This window comes from Periplaneta americana, chromosome 17, assembly GCF_040183065.1.
Source record: "Periplaneta americana isolate PAMFEO1 chromosome 17, P.americana_PAMFEO1_priV1, whole genome shotgun sequence".
Lineage (NCBI taxonomy): Eukaryota > Metazoa > Arthropoda > Insecta > Blattodea > Blattidae > Periplaneta > Periplaneta americana.
In genome coordinates, this window is record NC_091133.1 from 15,430,083 (window position 1) to 15,453,764 (window position 23,682).

At 36.0% G+C, this 23,682-nt stretch overlaps 1 protein-coding gene across 3 annotated transcripts in view; it reads left to right on the forward strand.

The window, feature by feature from the left end:
- The window catches only part of LOC138692868 (KH domain-containing protein akap-1-like), an 89,428-nt gene that overhangs the window by 42,146 nt on the left and 23,600 nt on the right, over positions 1-23,682 (forward strand). For all 3 annotated transcript variants that reach the window (XM_069816172.1, XM_069816174.1, XM_069816173.1), the window contains one exon: positions 8,317-8,460. In XM_069816172.1, coding sequence (XP_069672273.1) covers positions 8,317-8,460 — 144 coding nt within the window. The remainder of the gene's footprint in view (positions 1-8,316; positions 8,461-23,682) is intronic.

A 23,682-nucleotide genomic window follows, 5' to 3' on the forward strand; every position in this document is an offset into this window, starting at 1 on the left:
TTTGACCATTGTGTTGTGGTCATCTTCAGAGCTGAGCAAGTTGGATAGAGAAATGTGCGAGCTTATATATATATATATATATATATATATATATATATATATATACTGTGACAGCGACGTGAGATTCGAACTCACGACCAGCGTCCCGCAAGAGAGAAGATCGCGCGGAGCACTTTGGGACGGCGCGCGGCGGAGAGAAGAGAGGGAGTGTATTACGTCAACGCGACGAGAGTGCGCGCGCATCTGGTGCTGGTAGAGAGGAGAGGGCACTGGATTTTTCTGGAGTGCAATCTCTGGAGACGCGTCGAACTTTCGAGGCTACGTCGCTGTGATTATAAAAGAAGAAACGCCAGCAAACTCGAGCAGTTTTTCAGTTGATTAGTCAGCCAGTCAGTGAGCAAGCAAGCCAGTCTTGTGTACCGGAGTTCGGCTCGAGTGTGCGTCCGCGACTGTGACAGCATCCGAAGGCCTGAGTTCGAGTGCAGTGGACCGCAGTTGGAGGGACCTGAGTTCGAGTACAGTGAACTGTCTCTGAAGGTCTGTGGTTCGAGATACTGTGAACTCGAGTGACTGAGCTAGAAGAACTGTGAACTGAGAACTGATAGTTCTGATTTGTAAATAGTGCTTTGTAAATATTAGTTAAGATTAACAGTTCATTGTTGTTCGTAATAGTCAAAGTAAATTGTCATTGCCGTCAGTGGAGTGCTATAACGAATCCTGTGTTGAGTGAAAAAATCCTATTGTTGACGAGAGAATTTAAGGTGAATTGTAGAAAGGAATTATTGTTGGAAGAATAAAATTCCATTGTTGAGTTGAAATAAATTCTCACAATACATAATATATACAAGCTCGCACACTATTTCTTTATCCAACTTGCTCAGCTCTGAAAGATGACACAACACAGCAGTCGAAACGTCAGTCACGAACACCAAGACAACGCAATATAAGCCCCGAAGTTTATCCAGAGACCAAGTCATATTAATGTTTGTATTGATGAGAAGTTCTGCTTTGATCGAATCAACAGAACACTTGTTCCTAACATTTGTTCATTTTAAAGTCTTATGAAAGAAAACCCTCTCTGCATAGGCATTGGAGGGTGGTAAGGCAAGGCACAAGACACCACCTTTACGAAAGCAGGCAGGTGGCACTGCTTAAAATTCTCCATCCACTTCAAGCCCACATCGTTGCCCCCTTTGCCTTCTAAAATGTTTGACAGTACGTTTTTAAGACACTATAATTTACACAAACAGGCCTTTCATATTGACAGTAATTCGCAATTCAGTAGCTGCTGCTTGAATGTTTTTAAAGAAATTCGATAGTTTCCTTTTAATGATAATGATTCAAGTTTGTGTAGGGAGTTGTTTTCAGAAAAATCGAAGTTCTTCTGAAGATAGAAGGTAGCATTTTCATTAGGCCTAAACTTACAAAATCACTTTCTGGTGATTTTATAACATTGGAGTCAGCTTTACTTCTTCTTATGAAGAACAATATGCCCTATAAAGAACAATATTCGTGTATTAAAGTAAATTACATGTAATAAAATGGGGAAAATTATTTTAGTGAATTAAATTATAAAAGTCCCAGAAATAGGGACATTTAGTGTCCTGAATGACGTTCTGGTGGGCTCCAGACAATGAAGTCAAAATTGGTATGAGTGGCAAGCCTGTTTTCAACATATGCTGCAGCTGTCTATTGAACACTGTATTTAGCCATGCTTTGAATTATGAAAAATAGCAATATTGACTAGTATTAATTTTTGCTACTGCCGTTGCTTCTGCTTTTGCTTGATATAAGGAACCCACCAAAGATACTGTTAGTACTGTTAGAACAAAAATTATTATTATTATTATTATTATTATTATTATTATTATTATTATTATTATTATTATATAATTGAAAATATTCGAATGGAATTAGAAACTAATAGCATAATGGAAAACCATTGATAATAATTAATATTTCAGAATGGTATACCCACTTACAGAGAATGGGTCAAAGCTCTATGTCTTTAAAGCTGCTTCAGTATCAACTCATTGGAACTACAAGAGTAGAAAGACCAAAGAAATTCTGTCAGGAATAACTGACGACGATGATGAGTATATTACTACTACTACTACTACTGCTGCTACTGCTACTGCTACTGCTTTCAATATCAAACGATTAGTGAAAACACAGAAATTTTACTTGAAGCAAGTAAAGAGATAGGTTTGGAAGTAAATCCTGAAAAGTCAAAGTATATTTTTTTTAGTACCCCGTAGATTATTTTACGACGCTTTATCAACATCTTAGGTTATTTAGTGTCTGAATGAGATTAAGGTGAAAATGGTGATGAAATGAGTCTGGGGTCCAGCACCGAAAGTTACCCAGCATTTGCTCATATTGGATTGAGGGAAAACACCCGAAAAAACCTCAACCAAGTAACTTACTCCGGCCAGGAATCGAACCTGGGCCATCTGGTTTTGCGACCATACACGTTAATCATTACTCCAAAGGTGTGGACTCAAAGTATATGATTGTCTCGTGACAAGAATATTGTACGAAATGGAAATATAAAAATTTGAGATTTATCCTTTGAAGAAGTGGAAAAATTAAAATATCTTGGAGCAACAATAACAAATAACACTCGGGAGGAAATTATATGCAGAATAAATATGGGAAATGCCTGTTATTATTCGATTGAGAAGCTTTTGTCATCCAGTCTGCTCTCAAAAAACTGAAAGTTAGAATTTATAAAACAATTATATTACCGGTTGTTCTGTATGGTTGTGAAACTTGGACTCTCACTTTGAAAGAGAAACAGAGGTTAAGGGTGTTTGAGGATAAGGTGCTTAGGAAAATATTTGGGGCTAAGAGGGATGAAGTTACAGGAGAATGGAGAAAGTTACACAATGCAGAACTGCATGCATTGTATTCTTCGCCTGACACAATTAGGAACATTAAATCCAGACGTTTGAGGTGGGAAGGGTATGTAGCACATATGGGCGAATCTAGAAATGTATATAGAGTGTTAGTTGAGAGGTCGGTGGGAAAAAGTTCTTTGGGGTGGCTGAGACGTAGATGAGAGGACAATATTAAAATGGATTTGAGGGAGATGGGATATGATGATAGGGATTAATCTTGCTCAGGATAGAGACTGATGGCGGGCTTATGTGAAGGCTGCAATGAACCTGCGGGCGGGTTCCTTAAAAGCCATTTGTAAGTAAGTTATGTTCAATATAATGGGACCTTTACAGTGTGAAATCTTCTGGAAAAATATGCATATGTCAGAACTATAAGAAAATCAAGTACACTCATTGGCATAAGGTGAAATACCATACTAAAAGAAAAAAAAAAGTATCAATTCGTATCATAATGATAAGTGAATTGTGGGTTTCATATTATTTTTATATTTACCAACAATATTTAAATGGAGGGAGGAAGTCCTTTTATAAATGGATATATCCATGTAATTGTTTAATTTGTTTTCCCATGGTTTTTATGGATACTGCACATAAAGCAGTAACAATAAACATTTGTGATGGAGAACCTTAATTGTTGTATGAATTGCATCACACAGAATGTAAGGAAGTCGTAGGTTATTGTTAATACTGTCTTGTCATTTTGTCACAGATTCAGCCAATTTAAAGTGATCGCTTCCTTGAAATAATTCTACGTCCTGAAGATGCTGCAAAAACAGTTGCATTAATTGAGGATGGAAGGAGCTTCAGATATGTCGCTCATACACTTGGTGCATCATTAGATACCATCCAATGGACTCTAAATCAGTATTGGGAACTTCAGGTCAATTGCAGAAGACATGTTGAGATGGTAGTAGGGCACTACAGTGGCAGATAGGTTATTCAACTGCAGGCTTTGGAGGATCGACATACAACTCAGTAGTTGAATTGCAAAATCGTCTCCAAGTGGCAGAAGTCAATGAAAGTGAATGAACAATAAGACGAAGATTATATGAACAGCGTTTGAAGGCCTGAAGACCTAATACAGGTTCGCAATTGACAAGACAACATCACGTTGCATGATTTGGATTTACAGATCAACAGCAGGACGGACATTGGTGCACTGGAATGACCTATTATTCATTCTTGAATCAAGATTCTGCTTAAGATTGCCAGATACAAGGGCGAGAGTTTGAAGGAGGACAGGCAAATGATTTTCACCATGCACAATGTTGGATAAGATAGCCCACAATGCAGATTTAGTTATGGTGTGGGCTGAGTCAAATTCAGAGGCAAATAAGAGATTGTTGTAATTAAAAATGGCTCCTTTTCTGAGCATCTACTGTAGATCCTGAGTGAGCAAGTTGTATGTATGAGTTTTTGGATGAGGTTGGTATTCGCTGTATGAATTGTCTTGCACATAACCCCTATTTCAATGTCACTGAGCACACACAGGACATGTTGGAAAGAGTATCCATCATCAAAATTGTGTCCTTGAAAAGTGGCTTATGTTAGAGTCGTACTACTGCAACAATGAGAGGATATCTCATAGTGTACAGCATGAAATGCTTTAATGAATTTGATCAAGCAGAATGGAGGCTGTAATTAGAGCAAGAGGGGTGAACACTCATAATTGACTGAGTATGTCATCCAAAAAATCACTGCACATTTGAACAATTATGGAAGAGGTTGTCTAATTTGTGAAATACATTGAAAATGAACTATGTTTTCAGTAACAACAACTTACAAAGAACTCAGAAGTGAAAACAATCAGTAAGAAAAAATCATGAAATTTGTTTGTTCATATTGTAAGCATAATAAAACAATATTATGGATTTATTAATTTGTCCTACAGAATAATATCTGTAATGTTGACAATTAATATTAGAGGAGAAAAATTCGCTCCGGCACCGGGGATCGAACCCGGGTCCTTGGTTCTACGTACCAAGCACTCTGACCACTGAGCTACGCCGAATTCAATCCATAGCACCGGGTTCGATCCCTGGCGCCGGAACGAATTTTTCTCCTCTAATATTAATAATAAAACAAGTTCACAAAAAATTGTTTAAGTATTTTTTTGGTGATAGTATAAAAATAAAGTTGTTGAAAATTGGAAGAACAACATTAGTTGAATAATGTAAATATAGATCACATGCTGCTGCATAAAATTTACATATTTAAATGCTATCTATGGTAATTTTACAACTTCGTTTGTAATTCGCTGAATCTAATAGCATGACATTGTTCCTTGTTCAGAAAAGCCGAAAATACTGTCAACATTTTGATCTAATGCAATTTTCCTCAATATTAACATTTCCTTTTTAATCAATGTGTTAATGTAATGCTATTATTTTAATCTAACCACTAGGGAATGTGACTTAAAACTTCTAATGCAGAAGTAAATAAGCTTAATTTAGGAGAATTATGTGCACTTGACAAATTGAAAGTAGAAGTTCGAGAGTTTGAAGCCAGGATGCTCTTTTTTAATACTATTTACTGCATTCATATAGTGTATTTTACTGAAATTTCAAATAGATTTATTGTACTATATTTTGTAGGTTACAAGTACTGTACATATTTATTTAATCCCAATTACTGTATTGATCCGAATATAAGATGATCTCACATACAAGACAACCCTGAATTTTTTTTAAGGGTATCTTAACAGTCCTTTAAATGTTAGGCTGCTTTTTAAGACGAGTATAATTTTTATAAGTACCGGTATATTTTAAGGTAAAAAACATTATCTTATATTCAGGCATGTATAGTACATCCATTTTCTTTTTCCCTTCAATTTCACATAACAATTCAATTGAACTACAATCTTATTCAGAACATAAGAAAATGTAAAACTGTTTATTAAATAACAAATACATACAGGAACTGTAGATGACAAAATACAGTACAATAAGTTTACTTTGAATTTTAATAGGAAATATTACATGAACGCAGTGAATAGTATAAAAGAGGATATCGTAGTTTCGAACTTACGCTTTGAATTCTTCAAGTACACATACTTCCACTTGGCCAAGCTTACCTATCTTCTGCACTAATGTTATGAGTCTCAAGTTTGTTAACTATTTCATTAGACAGTGATGTCATGTCACTCAAAGTTAAATGTCTCTTTTTAAGAAAAGTAAGTCTCTGGCCTTTTTTTTTTTTAACTGATGGCAAGTATTTGACTGATCATCATACACCCATGTGAAGGCAGTTGAAGGATACACGGGAAAAACGAACAAGGTTAATGTTAATGCTGTTAAGGGTGATGTCATTATATAATTCACTGTATTACTACAAACTTTAGTGTTATTTTTACAAAAAGTGGTAAAGGAGAATTAAAACCACGGATACACTCATCATTTCCTTCATTTCAAGTAGAAACATCAATAGATTTAGCAGTAATATACTGAAATAGATCATTATCTCACTCTTAGTGAAAAGGGTTTCCCCCCTCCTCCCCCCAATGCCACCAGGTTGTCTTTTCGACATTTCTGGTCTTCTCTCCTGGCTATGGCTTAGTTGTAACCCACTTCTGAGGTTGGGGCGCCTGGAAGGCGGAGTTACATTACCCCGATGATGTGATAGGATGATTATGATAATGTGGTGCCAGGAGAGGTCTTAAATCTAAACTTAACCTAAATTCCAGACCATGGACGAGCACAGGAATAATCCCCTTTAAGGAAAAATTCCTGTGCTCTAACCGGGAATCGAACCCGGGACCTCATGAACTATTGCCAGAAGCTCTGACCACTAGACCATGAGGCTGGTCCTTAGTGAAAATGTGACATTGTTCGTTTTTCCCGTGTATCCTTCAGTTGTATAGACCAATTTACCAGCAGAATTATTGCCCAGTATGCACCATAGGACATTGATCTGTGCTACACCGCGATGAGATGAGATGATGATGGAGATTTGTTGGGATGTCACCGGGTAACCGGAACCAAAATATTGATTACAGTATTTTCGAATGAATTTTAGGCAAGGAATAACATTGTGCTGCTCTCTTCCACGAATTACGGACCTCCTATCTAGTAACAAACAATACGTATGTCGCGAATTTTTTATATCCTTAAGGTTTTTTTTAAATTTACTGTAACTCATTCGGGTGCTTTTTCGAGCTGACATTAAATGGACACTTTGTGGGACTCTGTGACTTGTGGCCCGCACGATGCACAGCCTTCCATTAAGAAGGTACTATGTATATTGACAATAGAAGAAAACATTTTTATCCTAGGTAGAGTAAATGCAAGAAGAGCTTGTCACGGAAAGCTGCACGAACTTTCGGAAACGTTCGGGTACACTTGACCTCGTTTCGATTCGATTGGCAAACTGTCGTCAGTTCTCAGTCATCTGCAGGCTTGATGTTTCGAGTGAGATTTATCACAGGGCATGTAACGGAACCTAAACCTTGTTGCAGAGTAACTAATAACATAACATTGTTGAAAATACAGAAGCACGAATTCTTTTACATATAAAATCACTGAATGAAATTACAAAGGTGTCATAAGAAATATGTGATCGTGTAATAATTGATATTTGACGTTGTAATAAAACACTAATACTATGTGATTTTATTAAAATGTTCCGATAACTAGCGTGGTACTATGGTCGATTTATTTTAATCTGTATATACTCCTTACATTACGAGCGGTGCCTGTTTCGTTTTTCATACATTTATAAACGTTATAAATAATTCCCTAGTTTGACTGTGTAACGTTCTATTAGCACTTCCTAATTTAGAGCCAACGGGGGCATTGTTAAGTACATAGAATGTTATACAGAACTCTTTTATTTTACAAACACATTTTGAACTATATAAAAATCCTGATATGAGGGATAAAATGCAGAATATGTAACGCATATGCTGGCTTCTACCCACTCTGCACAATACATTTCACGATACGAACAGCTCAAGTCCATGCTTTCGAATGCGCCCTGTAATCAGCATTATGTCATTCATAGCAGCCTGTGATGAGCATGACGGCACGAGGACCGAATATCGTTCTCTGCACATCAGTCAAATGGGCAAGCTTTCTTTGCGCTTCCTCTAGGATTAAAACCCATGACAGGTTGTCGTGAAACACTGAAACTTCTTATCGTAACTGTTGTATATGCTTCAGCAAGTTATTTAACAGTACTAAATTGGTGGTGCAAGCATGAGCTATTCACAGCTGGAAAACCTTTTATCTGCCTCCATGCTTTGTATATGCTTTCTTGATATCTTTTGCCTGTTTAAGTTAATGCATTATTATGGATGCACTTTACTTTCCTTAGTTTGTTATATATTTTCCTTGGTGAAGTCTTAAAGCAGAAGGTATTAAACCATTAGATTTTCTCCACTGTAAATAGATTAACTGTAAATGTGCATGTTTATTTTCAGGCACGTAAGGTGGAAGTAGCTCTGGTAGATACTAGTGGTCCAGAAGACATCCACATCAATGATGTGTTAGAACGTGAAGGACTGGCACAGTTTATGACAAGCAGACAGCCACAGCCACAGCCACCATCACCCCCAGTCCAAAGGGTAACTCTCTTGCAACAAATTCTGAAGTTTCGTAATAAGTAGATTTTAATGATTTTTAACAATTATTGCCGTTTAATTTTTTTGAAGTTGCTGACTTTCTATCAGAGAAAGAATTTAACTCCATCACTAAACAATTAACACATTCTTTCGCTTACATTTTATTCAGTTTTCTGGAATAGTGATTTTCAGAATGAATGACTGCTCTTCACATGCAGAATTATACAGTTGTTGTGAATATAATGTTGAATTGACATTCTGTATGTTTATTTTCAATCATGTTATATAATCTATTATTAAAACAGCTCCAGTGTCTACTTTAGTTTTCTAGAACCTTTCACACTACAGCAGAAAGAAGAAACTACAAAATCAGAATTTATGCAGCATATGATTGTCTAGCGTATCACATATACTATATCAGAATTCTTCGTTCCTATAACTCTTATGAATGCTCAAAACTTATTATTAAATATATCGATTTAAAGAAAAAAAATTTGATCTAGGCAAGTTCATGCCAAGAAAGAAGGGAAATTACGTAAAAGTGAACTACTGCGTGTTATTCAAAACACACAGACTATTGGAATATTGACGATCAGAATAACTCTGTACCAATCCATAATGATATCAAGTGGCATACAAATAGAATTGGTACAACAGTCCTCACTTCCTTTCATATCTGGTCTGTACTTATAGTATTATGTCCACTAAACGTTCTTCCTCATTAGCATAGCAGAGTTTGCATTTATAATTGAATAGCTAAATGGAAAAATGTCGGAAGCACCAAATTAAAATTTTACAGTAACAGAAAAAAATAAATATGCTTTGCATTGTAACGTTTTCTTACAACCTCCTAGGTTTTGCAGCCTATATTTAAGATTGCACTTCCATTTTCAATCAACAGAGTTCACTACAGTATAAAACAGATACATGCAACATGTTTATTTTAAAATATTGCATTAGGAAATAAATTCTCTCTTGCAACATTTTTCTGTTTAGCTATTCAATTATTAATAAAATGCTGTGCAGAAAGTTGGAATATTTTTTTTAAAGGAAAGGATTGCCTTAGATACTAACATAGACAATACTTGCTGGGTATATTCTACATATTATTCATAGAAAATTTCCATTAAATTGCATATTTTTACATATCAGCAGTAACTTTGCTTCATACTAATAAAATTAATTATTTGTTAAGTTCTGAAATTTAAATTTTGGCATTCTTATTGAATATTGTATTGTAGTGTTTTGCTTCTGGTGAAGCATTAACAGTGTATTCGCAAGTTGAACAACTTCGTAACACATTTATTGAAATAATTATACCTAATGATCTGTTAAGTTATTTAAATAAACAACTTTTAAACTTGATTATGTTAATATTAAACTGTGATCATATTTCACATAGTAGCAGTAGTAATATATTTTATATCTTCAGCAGTTGGATGATCTCCATTTGTTGTTGTGCATCCCAGTAATATTTTGTCATTTTCAAATTGTTGATCCTTCTATCTTTCTTATATTAGGGTAGAAAGAAAGGTGGACCTTGTCGTGTTGCTTTATAGCAGACGTCTCAATAGGGCCTCCTCGGAGCACTTCCTCCTCCTCTCTCTCTCTCTCTCTCTCTCTCTTAATGTAAGAGTGAAACAAGATGCGGGAGCAGTTCGTGTATCTCTGGATGACGTCATTGACTGCGACGTTTGAATAGACATCTACCACTACGATGTTGCCTCCATCTCCGAGGAAAGAATGTCTTTATTACCACAAATGTATGAAGAAATAAAAGCTTTATTAGGCAAAGTGAAATTGCGGGAGTCCCAAGTTTCAGTGGGTAAACCGCTTTATTAATCTAAAATTGTTACCTATTTTGAATCAAGACCAGTGTAGCAAATATAATGGAGTACAGAAGGACTTGAGAAAATAATTTGAGACCAGATTTAAGATTTGGATAGTTCTAATTTAAAATAATTGTGAATTTCTAAGATGTTTTGGTTATTGTTAATTATTGAAAACATTACGAAACATATTATTTAACTATTACTGTAATTAATATATTAATATTGACATATCGTAAGAATACGTACCTTAACCAACAAATTTAATTGTAATTTAATTATTATTCTTTAATTGAATTTTATTTTATTAGATATAGTATAAACTTAAAAAAAAGAGAGGTATATCAAAAACTATTTACTAGAAATGAAGTATTGTTGTTTAGTCAACTGTCCGAAGACAGGTCTGAACCTCAAATATGACACAAACAAGGCACTGCTTATGAGGCAACTAAGCCAGGAGATAATGGAGTAGGGTGGCCAGTTCCTTGTGCTTAAATAATTACGTAACATGTATGGTTCTTCATGGTTCAGGTGTTTTCTCTTTACTCATTAATATATAATTATAAAATAAATTTATTATTATTATTATTATTACTACTGCAAGCTACTTAAGAAATTTTATTCCTTCCGAAAACAACCATCTATTGTGACATTACAACTCGGAAGTGTAGCTTTGTGGAATTTCTCCCGCAACAGTTACAACTTAGCTCGCTCATGCGTGTGACATGAATGCGATCGGCTATCTTCGGGTGTTGCGCTTATCTCTTCAGCTGACTACACTATCTAAATTTGCTCTCTGTAACAACTTTTATGCGTTGACCTTGAGACGCCTGCTTTATAGTATGCAATGTGGAGATATAAATATGGATACTTTATGAAGGTGGGCTGCCAAACAATCATGCCCTATATGCAACAGGAGAGGGCTACTGCTTCACTGTGTGGGAATTCAGGAATTATGACACTGTCATTGACTATATTCTGCTATGATTTACCTGCACTGGCAAGTTATAGGGATTCTTGTAAATTAATTTTTTTTTTTGCTGTTTTTAATCAATCTCTTAGCTGAATAGAAGGAAATTTTACGACTAGTTGTATGTTTTATTCTTGGGCTTTTTTTTTTTTCTAGAATATCTGTCCTCTCATTTCCTTCCAATCTACAATGTGGAAGTGTCCACTGCAAAGCAATTTGTTTTTGTAGTTGTGGTAATAGTTTTAATGACTGATGAATTTCGCATAGTTTTAAAGAGCTGGCTGACTGCTGTTTGATAGTTTGAATGGCTGACAATGAGTTACACAGATCTACTGCTTTCTTAAAATACTAGATTCGATATAGTAACTGTTTCAATGCTGATATTTTACCTTAACTAACTACTTTCGACGTGGTGTTCGTCATCTTCTAAATTCTAGTGAGGTTGCACACTATCTTCCAGTCTCTTGTGTAGTGTGTTTATGATTAGTAATGTTGTGTTGAAAAGGAGGTTTGTTCTGAAATTCAATTGAGTATTGAGTCCACACCTGTGGAGTAACGGTCAGCGCGTCTGGCTGCGAAACCTGGTGGCCCGGGTTCGAATCCCAGTCGGGGCAAGTTACCTGGTTGAGGTTTTTTCCGGGGTTTTCCCTCAACCCAATATGAGCAAATGCTGGGTAACTTTCGGTGCTGGACCCCGGACTCATTTCATCGGCATTATCACCTTCATAGCATTCAGACGCTAAATAACCTAGATGTTGATACAGCGTCGTAAAATAACCCAATAAAAAAAAAATTGAGTATTGAGGATGTTATGTGTGTTTTGTATGTCTATAACACATCACAGCCATACTAAATCACACAACAATAATTCAACCTACACAGAACACATCACAAACTCCATCACAACTATGGCAGTGTAGAAACAGGCATACAAATCCTACACATTGAACCAAAAAAAGCCACGAACTCAACACACTAGAACAGTGGTCGTCAGCACTCGCTGAAATGGGTAAAGTGTATGCGGTGCAAGGAATTATGCTCCATAGTGCAGAAGGGATAGGGAGACAGCATACCGCCAGCAGCCACAGTTGCACGCTGGTGCTGTAAGAGACTTCCAGGTAAGAGATGCTAGCCCGAAAGTGCAGTGTGCTGATGACCGCTGCACTAGAACAAAATGAAATTTATAGATATACAAAAACACATGCAACACGTCCTCAATACTCAACTGAATTTAATAACACACCCTTTTCGACACATTATTATCAATCATCCGAGGCTTCTGTTGAGACTTGAAAGCAATGTAAAAATGACGCTCAATGGGTTGCTAGCCCAAAGAGGTGCATTTCCTCTGCATATGACATTTCAGTTATACCGCTGATACTCGGCATCAACTGAAGATGATTTACAATATTCAGTACACAATTTAAATAAGGTCAGTGAAAAATATAACATGGAAATTAATATTGAAAACTCGAAAATCATGTCATTTTGTGGGAAATTCCCTGTACCAAGCAAAATCTGTTTGAATAATAAAATAATAGAAAGAGTAAATACCTTCACTTATCTTGGCTATACACTATCACCTTATGATGAAGTAGATATTGCTGAAAAAATATGTAAATATAATAAAACAATGGGGATCATTAATAAAATCATGAAACCCTCACTAATACAAAGACACACAAGAATAGGCTTGTATAAAACCTTAGCACAGCCAGTATTAAGCTATGGTAGCGAAGCGTGGACTGTGAAGAATAAAGATGTCAGTAGAATAACAGCAAGTGAGATGAGGTTTATGAGAGCAACAGCTGGATATACTCGCTGGGATCATAAAAAAACTGAGGACCTGATGCAAGAACTTCAAATAGAACCCATTATGCAGTTCATCAGCAAATATCAACTTCAGTGTAAGGGTCATCTCGAACGAATGAATCGATGCAGAATTCCAAAAGCACTGCTTCATTACCATCCATATGGCAAAAGATCTCTAGGCTGTCCAAAGAAGAGATGGACTGAAAATTCTAGTTTGAGACCGTAACAGGCCACTTGGCCTAATACTTGTTAGGAAGATGATGATGATGATGATGATGATCAATCATAAACATACCCCACTAAGAAACCGGAAGATAATGTGGGGACCTCATTAGAATTCAGAAGATGATGAACATCACTTCGAAACTATTCAATTAAGGTAAAATATCTTTATAGTTTAATATTAACAAAGTGAAATTTATAAGTCATTTATTGAAATAACTTTATGGATCATTAGCGATAAATAAGTGCTTTAAAAGAAATAAAGAATCAAGGAAAATACACTGACTAGCAAAAAAGTGGGTCACATCATAAAAACTGAATCATTGTCAATAAACCACCAATTTAGACAGAATATTATTAAATTTAATAAGTTTTATGGCTAGAGAAAGAGGTATTCAACATTTTTGGAGTTGAATACGATGTTAAGATGTCATAAAATGCCTTGCTACCCTTAAGCATCAGACTATGTGCATTATGGTTTTACAACACAGACCAATAATGAAATCTTTCAAGTTTTACAATTGTGCAGTGGCTGCTATTGATGAATTATCAGTGTGTAGCATATTTTCTGTCATAAGTTAAATATTTTTCTTCAGTGTCCATTTTAAATTTGTTAAGTTAAGATGTCTCTTATTCAAGAAGACATTGCAAGAGCTGTTGCATTAGTTGAGGGTGTATGAATCATTTGTTTTTTGACTAATGCTATCGGTGTGTCTTTTGGAAGCATCCAACATGCTTTATGGCGATTCTGTGAGCTGGGTACCTACTTAGAGCTATGCATACAGCAACATTCAGCCTGCCTGACCTGCTTGGACTGGTGAACAGGCAAGAGCGTATTTAACCCAACAGTAGACGCAATTTATGTGTTGTGTTGTGTGTCGGGTTCCACGTGAGCTTGCTGCTATGATGGCAGGCTCTTATCGTGCCTCTTCTGTTTTGTTTTACGTGTAGTTGGCTTTCACAGTCAGTACTGGATTCAATAAATATAGAAGTTGTGTCTAAGATAACTATTAACTTCTTATTTTATTGTTAATTTCTAAGTTTATTTGTCGTAAAACTTCAATTTTTGAAATAGGTCTAAATACATGCTGTTTTTTAAGGAGAAAAAATATATCCAATAGGGCCTGTCCTAACTTTAAGAATCCTTCCCCTTCCACAATAGAAAATGGTCTCAAGTCTTTCGCGCACATTTCCACACACCTTTCCACTAAAAAATCTTTATCAGTTTTCAAAATATTTTAGCTATCTTGAACATTTCTTTCCACTTTACATAATATATGATGCAACATGCCTGAGGTACCTGTTTTCAACTTTTAAAACCTTTCCATACATATTGCTTTTCGCAGCACCCTTTGGTTTTAGTGTTTCTTTTTCATTTACACAAGAGAATTTTTTCCAGACTTCAGATCCATTCCTATTTCCATTAACCAAAACATAGTTTCCTCTCTGCATCTTAACTTGTCTTGCACTTGTTGAGAATACATAGCGTACAGTTAAACGACACACAGGCTTTGTAACAACCCAATGAGCTCGCTTGGGTCATACTATGCTTGGTATGAGAAGGAGCGGGTACTGCCAGGCAAGCTTGTGCTCGGCCTGTTGTCTACTTGGTCAAGAGCGGAATGTCAGACGTATTCTGAATGACACGGGGCAGGCAGGCTTGAAAGGGAAAACGCACAGCTCTATACCTACTACAGACATTGGAATCATGCCATGATAGGTCTACATTCACCAGAGATAACAAGTTTCAGGTTCTTCATATCTTATATTTCCACACGACAACAGTCAAAGCCAGAAATCGTCTCGAAACAGTGAGGAAGGTCACTGCAAGTGAGAGGAATGTTAGACCAAGACTCTGGGAAGCCAGTTCGACCTCAAGAAGACCTGCAGTTTCTCCATAGCTCACCCCCAGCACCAGGCAGCAAGATTGCAGTTTGGGCATCAACACCAGAATTGGACTGTGGACTAGTGTCAACAGTGCTGTTCACGGATGAGTCACTGTTTTGCTTCCCCTCACCTGATGACAGAGAGAGAGTATGGAGAAAGTATGGGGAGCGATATTCAGCTTGCCACTTCTTCAGACAAATGCTGTTTGGAGATGGCTGTGTCGTGATATGGGGAGATATCAGTTTTGGAGCCCAAACAGAGCTTGTTTTCGTCGATGATGACACTCTGAATGCACACTGATACATGCAGACCATGTAATCCCCTTCCTCAGTGAAAATTTCATCCTTATGCACGACACTGCCCAACCCTATGCTTCTGACTACCTTCGCGACATCAGGATACCAACCCTGGACTGGCCAGCACGCAGCCCAGATTTAAATTCTGTTGAAAACCTGTGAGATATGCTCATCCAAAGTGTCTGACATTGCAACTTCAATGTCCTGAACGAAATGCAGGTAGCATTATAGGAGAAGTGGAATCTCATCCATAACATTGCAAGATCTGGTGGTCAGCATGGCATGACGGAAAACATCATCGCCACTAGAGGTGGTTGTTTAGTCAACTGTCCGAAGACAGGTTTGGACCTCACATATGATATCAAGAAGGCACCGCTTATGAGGTAACTAGGCCAGGAGTTCCTTTCCCCCTCCATTGCATACATCACCGACTAGCTACAAATAACAGATTTCAGATGCATACAAACAATTGTTCTTCCTCTGATACATATTGTCAAATGAGGTGTACTGCCTGATAACAGATATACATAGCAGCCAGAACCTTAATCAGAAGACACTAGGAATGATAACTCACAATATTAGAGCAAAATACGCGCACAGTGACAATTTCAGTGGCATACTCAAGTGTTAATGCAAGTCATTGCCTCAATAACTTCATGAAATGCATTACTTGAAATTTTGCATAAATAACAGAACTTTAGAACTTCAAAATAAATTGCAAACAAAAAGCATTTTCATGATGGGAATGAAGTGCACAGGATACATGTTTACTTCATTTTACAATATGCCTGTGTCAGAATGTAGAAAAATAAAGTAGAAGCTATAAAATTATTATAATTCTTTAAAATATTAGGTGATCCACTTTTTTTGTCGATGAGTGTAATTATAATTCATTAATTATATTTATTTTAATTCTAAAATTTGACACTAAACAGATCACTTAAGTTATATTAGATATGACTATTGTGATTATGGTTATTCCTAATAGAACATCATGATACATGTTTAATTGAATTGCACTTCTTAGAAAGGAACTAAGTCAAAATTTGTGATTTTTATTTTAACTGATGAAATGATTAATACTTTCAATGCGCACTAATTGGCGGAGAAAAACACTTTGTCAAACCTCTCCACCTTTCTTTCTGTCCTAATATAAGAAAGATAGAAGGATATTTATATACGGCGCTGGTAAACTGGTATTTATTCATAAAATAAGTTTCTTTTGCTCTTCAGAAAAGTAGCATATTTTGACTTAGTTCCTTTCTGAAAAGTACGATTCAATTTTATTTCTATTATGTATTAAAAGTATCTATTATATTTCAGTAACTGGAAAATTGTATAGAATTTGACGTTATACATAAGTTAAAAGATCACGATATATTGATTTATACTGTATATTTCAACTTTATGTTAGAGGATATTTGCACCTGTAAAATTCATACCTTAAAATTTTCGTTGTTTTTTTTTTTTTTTTTTTTTTTTTTAATTATAAAACTGTGAACTTCAAGTACGGTAATACTGAACTATTGACATTTTTAATGTATTAATTTTCTTTCGTGATTTGAGGAAGTAATGTGCATATATGTGTCAATTAATGTGACATTTTATTATGTGTGGATCTCGCACATGATTAGTTGAAAGTGCCAAGTTTGACTTAAGGTTGCGGCAGAATCTTCCAATTATTACAATGCAGTCACTTATGAATGGATCGCACAGTCTGTGGAATAGTGTCATGCTTTTTGTTAGGAGCCCTGCATATTTGCATCAGATGTTGGCTTTCACTTATTCAGTGCTTCACAATAATATTATGCACTGTTAAGTTCCTCACGTCTTGGGTTTCTGCCATCATGGAGAATTGCTCTGAATCAACAGACAATACGGTTCGTTCTCTCATCGCAGCTTCAATCCGTCAGAATGCTTCCTATGAGGTTTATGAGGAGGTTGGTTGTGTCTCTTCTGATGGCTCTACTAGACGGGCTGATATCATCATAATTGATCAGCAGAAGGATAAGGGTGTCATTCTTGATCCCACAATCCGTTTTGAGATACATGAACAACAGCCACAAGAGGTGTGTCTTGAAAAACAAGTCATATATGAGCCTTGTTATCAGCATCTTGGAGCACAATACCACATCACACATTGGACAGTTTTTGGGCACATGTTCGGTGCCCATGGCACGATCCCACGTGAAACTTTAAATCAACTTAAACAATATAAAATTTCTGATGCAATGATTGATGCCATAGGATCTCACGTGTTAAAATCATCCTTAGCTATAATTAGTAATCATTTGTACCCAACAAAATTTTTATTGTAAATGATTTCCTACGTTTTCTTATCTTAATGTTTTTCTTTTTCTTTCCAAATGTCACAAAATTGTTTTCTTTACTTATTATTCTTTATGAATTGATTAGTAGGCCGATCTATCGAACCCTTATTTAGGGCGGCTTTTGTTTAAACAAATTTCATAGAGCAGCGTTTCTCAAACTTTTTTACAGTGGGGACCACTTTTTTTGAAGTCAGAACAGTTCCGCTGACCACCTTGCTCTTGTTCCCTTCAAAAGCAAATTTATCATTTTTGTAGCATATTTTAATACCAGTATACTTATATTCTGAAACATAATTAATTAATTAATTAATTAAAATTGATTTACTTCAATTGATTTTATATTAGTGTTAACTAATTAAGTTAATGTTAATAGAAGAAAATTCATTTTCGTTTTTTTAATAATTGAAGGCTATTAGAGTTTGGATAATCTTTAACTTAGATTAATGAGATGTATGAGCCTGCTGATTCTTGCACAGTTCTGTATTTGAATGTATGCTGGTAAGCTTAAGTCGGAGATTGTCACATACATCGAGTCGACTTCGGTACTTTGTTTTTATTGGAGTTAGTGATGAAAACCCTTTCTCACACAGATACGTAGAAGCAAACTGAATTACGAGGGGGATCCAGGAAATAACGACCGTTTTGTTGTAATAATTAAAAAAATATATATATTTATTTGAAAAAACAAAGTCTGTTACATAACTGAAGCTTCCTTTACTTCTCTACATAATCACCGCCTACATTTAAACATTTGTCGTATCTGTTCACTAGCTTTACAATTCCCGTGTTATACTCCTCTGCCACCAGTTCATTAAGCCAGGTGTTCACTGTCTTCTTCAACTCTTCATCACTTCCAAAACGCGTACCATCCAGAAAGTCTTTCAGCTTAGTGAAAAGGTGAAAATCGCTAGGAGCAAGGTCTGGACTATAGGGCGGATGATCAAAGATTTCCCAACCGAATTGATCCAGCAATTCTCGAGTTGAAGCAGCAGTGTGCGGGCTGGCGTTGTCGTGAAGCAGCACAACTCCTCTCGAAAGCATTCCTCACCTCTTGTTTTGGATGGCTCGCCGTAGTTTTTGTAAAGTCTCACAATAACGATTTGCATTGATCATAGTGCCTTTTGGCATGAAATCCAGTAAAAGAACACCTTTGCGATCCCAAAAGACAATAGCCATGACTTTTTGTGTTGAGAGAGTCTGTTTGACTTTTCTCGGTTTCTTGGGTGATGAGGGATGATGCCACTGACGTGATTGGCGCTTGGTCTCTGGGGTGTTGTGAGACACCCAGGTCTCATCACCAGTCACAATTTGATCAAGAAAGGCGTCTCCATCTGTGTGATATCGCATCAAGAATGTCAATGCTGAGGCCATTCTCTGAGTTTTGTGTTGGTCACTCAGTTGCCGTGGAACCCATCGTGCACAGATTTTGTGGTAGCCAAGATGTTGCGACACAATTTCACCAAGCAAAGAACGAGAAATGTCAGGAAAGGCAATATGCAATTCGTCGAGTGATATGCGCCTGTCTTGCAAGATTCTGTCATTCACTTTAGTCTTCAGGTCTTCTGTGATGAGAGATGGGCGTCCGGGTCGAGTTTCATCGTGGACATTTGTTCGCCCATTGTTGAACATTTCGCACCATTTTCTCACATTTCTTTCATTCATTACAGTATCACCATACACTTCTTTCAATTGCCGGTAAATTTCTGCAAGTTTCAAATGTCGGGCATTCAAAAATCGAATCACACTCCTCACCTCAGAGTCGGCGGGATTATCAATCACGTCGTTCATTTTGAAGTAACACAAAATGCACAATGGCGACTTGTTGCAACCAGTACTCACAACATTATGAGAACACATGTTAAGGAAGCCAGTTGACCTTCAAACAAGGAAGGGGAGTCAGCTGTGTGGCGGGTATGCGCGAACGGTCGTTATTTCCTGGATCTCCCTCGTATAATCTCTAAAGCACCATTGTACAGTTCACTATATTCTCTTTTCACTTATAATGAGGTCTAGAAATTAACAATATCTTCTGCTTGGAATTTCATTTTAAGCCCGGTGTCACTCAAGTCTTCAATTAAGTTAACTGTTCTCTTTCACTAAATGAAAGTTTGTTATTTTAATATCGCAAAGAAATGGATCACGAACCCATGAAAATTCGTTATATTTACTCGGAAAATAAATGTTATATTGTGACATGAGTTGTATTATTGGTGTGTGACGTACAGTCCGTGACCATTTCAATGTGCAGACTGGGTATCGGCAAAACTATTAAGAAAGTTATAACTATAATCTTTTCACTGTAAGAAAAATCCTAATGTAAACAATAGCACGTGACTGAAGTGAGGTTTCATTGGCCGCTGTTTGGCGCCATAGATTCTCAGTACATGTTCCCGCCTACTGTTGTACATACTGTTTCATGTTAAACAATTCCCGTTACTCGTTACACAGGCTTAACCTCACTACTATGCATTCATTTGTTTAGGAAACATTTCTTTATAATTACTGCAATTAAATTATTTTTAAGTCTTATGTCTTCACAATGGACAGTTGAGGATACAAAAGCCATATCTCAGTACCACATGCTTTCGTGAACAACTACGAGCTCGAGTGACGCCAACTTGTTACAAGAACAGACTACCTCGGTATTACCGTTGGTATTCATCCGCGTTCATAGTACATAACAAAATATAAAAGTAGCTTTTCTTTTACATAGCGTTTTACACATGAGTGAAGTTAAATGTTTCCTCGTATTTAACAACTAGAATTTCAATTTTATATTATCAAGTAATACAAGATCGTGGTTTCCAAATACGAACTATATTTTCCTGCGTCGTGTGCGTGTTTCGACTGGGAGCCAATCACGGGTATGACAGCAACGTGCTTATGTTTACATTAGGATTTTTCTTACAGCGAAAACAGTATACATGAAAAGGTTTGGTACTTTGATCCTCTGTTATGAATTCGGATGGTCCCTGGCTGGGTTACAGGCATGGCACTTAGATGTGCAGGGAAAATATGGCGAGAAACACTACGGTCATAGTGCTTTAAATCTCTCTTTTGTTACTGAGAGTAGAGTTGGGTAATAAAATTCATAAAATGTCAGTACTGCGAGGAAAAAGTGAAAGGTGATTGCCATGTGTCATTTCTAAACTCTGAGATTTTCAGCTATAGCGTGATATGCAATTCGTTTGAATTTTATTTTTTCTAACGTTTTTTTTAAGGACCACAAGGGCAGACTTCGAGGACCACAGGTGGTCCGCGGACCATAGTTTGAGAAACACTGCATTAGAGGATGTAGTGTTGGTTAGTAGATTTTGGATACAGACTTTTTCAATACTGCTGTTAGCAAACTGACCGACTGTTGAAAAAAGTGCATATTTAATTATGAGGAAACATAGTTCATGTTCACTTTTTCTTGATATAATTTCAATATTTTTAGAAATACAGTAGAACCTCTGTTATCCGTGGTAATGAAGGGGATGAACTGAACGGTTAATTGAAAAAATCGGATAATCCGTACCTTAAAATATTTTCGTAAATTAAGTGATTCGTAATTTCCTCCGTGGTTTTGTGTTTAACAAGCTAGGCAGAGAATCAGAAGTTCACTAATTTAAGTTCGGTTGTCAATAAAGTGTTTTTAAGGGGCAAAGAAACTTCTTGTAATGGATGTCAGCGGAAAGGTAGGAATAGTAGAGATCTCTTGTAGTAGATTTACATACTCTATATATTTTATCCTTGATTTCTATTAAATCACGCACAGTTGTAGTATCAGTTTCGTATTCTGATGCGAGATGAGCCACAGTTTCTCTTTTCCAAACCACTCAATTATTACACTTTATCCAATACTTAGCACAACACATTTTCTTTTGACAATTACGGAATTATTTTATATAGAAGTTGTACAGTGCTGCAATTCGAACAATAGACCAAACTGTGTAAGTGTAAACGCTTGTAATAACACTCCGTAGAAAAAAAAATACGTATTAAAATAACGTACAGTAGTACTTCATATGTTTCTGTAGCAAAAAAAAAAAAAAAAAAAAAAAAAAAAGAGCGAGAGAAAGACAGTCGGATAATCCGCCAATCGGTTAATAGAGTGACGGATAATCGGGGTTCTACTGTAGATGGTGCTAAGATGATTAAGTGGTTGATTCTCGATGTCTTAGACTTTTGCTGTCATTTATGACTTTTTTTTATTTCCGTTACTGAATTTCATTTCTGAACTGTAAGTGCAGTATTCTTTACCCCAAAGATAGGATAAGTAAAGATTGATGAAAAGCAGAATCTAATTTTGATTTGTGTGTGAAACAGCTGGTAAATTTTTACTGAAACCATCTCATTTAGGGGTAAGATTATTTTGTGTGCTATAGACTTACAAACTCTTCAAAATGAAGTCATGGTAAGGATTCGTGCAGTTTTCAGTCTGGTTTGAGCCCTTGTGGCAAGCATGTTAACTAAGCACTAGTTCAGTTAAAAATTGAAGACACTAGTGCAAATAAGTAACATTATGGTAAGATGGGATGTGTTGCCATGATTCAAGTTCTTATGTTCTGTTTGGTGAAATGGGTGATAAACTTCTGTGTTACTTGACGGATTATTTAAGAAATCATACAAATTCTCAATTCCTTTAATAGTGAGTCTTTGACAATATTGTAGTAAATAAATATAACGATAGAAGGCTTATTACTGTAAGCAGAAGTAGTAGTGGTAGTGGTAGTAGTAGTATCTATATATATAATTTGAACTGGTAATGGAAATTGCGGGAAAACGGCTGAACGGATTTTAATAAATGACCCATCATTTTGAAGCTTGGAACCCAAAGTTTTTCAGAAAAATAGTAGTTTTCAGTGAAATATTAATTTTCCTACATTATTTTCCTATTTTCCAAAATCCATCTTTCTTCAGTTTTGAGAACTATTTGCATTTCGGCACGGCCGTGATTTCAGAATAAAACAAAACACGCACTACAATAAACAATAGCTATTACACGAAGGCCATGACCTGCAGGATTGCTGACATATTTAGAGTTCAAATTCAATTGGTTATTAAAAACTTTAAGACTTGATAAAAGTAATTTACATGTCTGATTCTGTGGTGTGTAATTTTCTGAGTATAGCTGTGTATTGGATATTGAAATCTACAAAACTTGAGATGGTTTGATGACATTATTACCATTAGAAATGAAATTGCATTACAGTTAATGCCATGATGTGACTATTTTTCATTAATTATACATATTAATACTATACTGATGATATAAAAGTAAAACATTCTGGGAATATATAAGTAGATATAGAGAATGTGTTAAATTAGATCTTCATTTCTGTAATTTACTGAGTGGCAGCTATTATATATATAAAACTACAAAACTTACGTAAGATAATAATATTGTTATTAAAAGTCAAATATTTTTATAGTTATTAATCAAGTGGGGTTGGGTCTTTTTCATATACTTAATGGCGGTGTGGTGTAGATACTTATATCCATCATTCTCTTCAGTATTGGCTCGAGAGAGCGCAAAAATTACAGTTCCCAAGGAAAGAAGGTATTACTTACTGATAAAACAAGAGGCCTACAACATTTTGTAGTCTCGCGATCATTTCAGCAAGATCTCTTAGCAGGATAAAATGATTTTACCCTCTACATTTCAAGCTCTACATGCAGCAGCTATACCAAAATGCTATGTCTATTGTTAGAAAGCATAGCAAACTTGACTTTTACAATCCACAATGACCTGAAATAGCATTGCTTTACTCCCACATGAAAAACTCATTGATCACTCTGACATTGTTACTTGCGTTTTCGCGTTGAAACTCAAGATACATAGGATACATTTGGTTCAAGAAAAAAGTATTTGGCATAAAAACCATTGAGAGGGA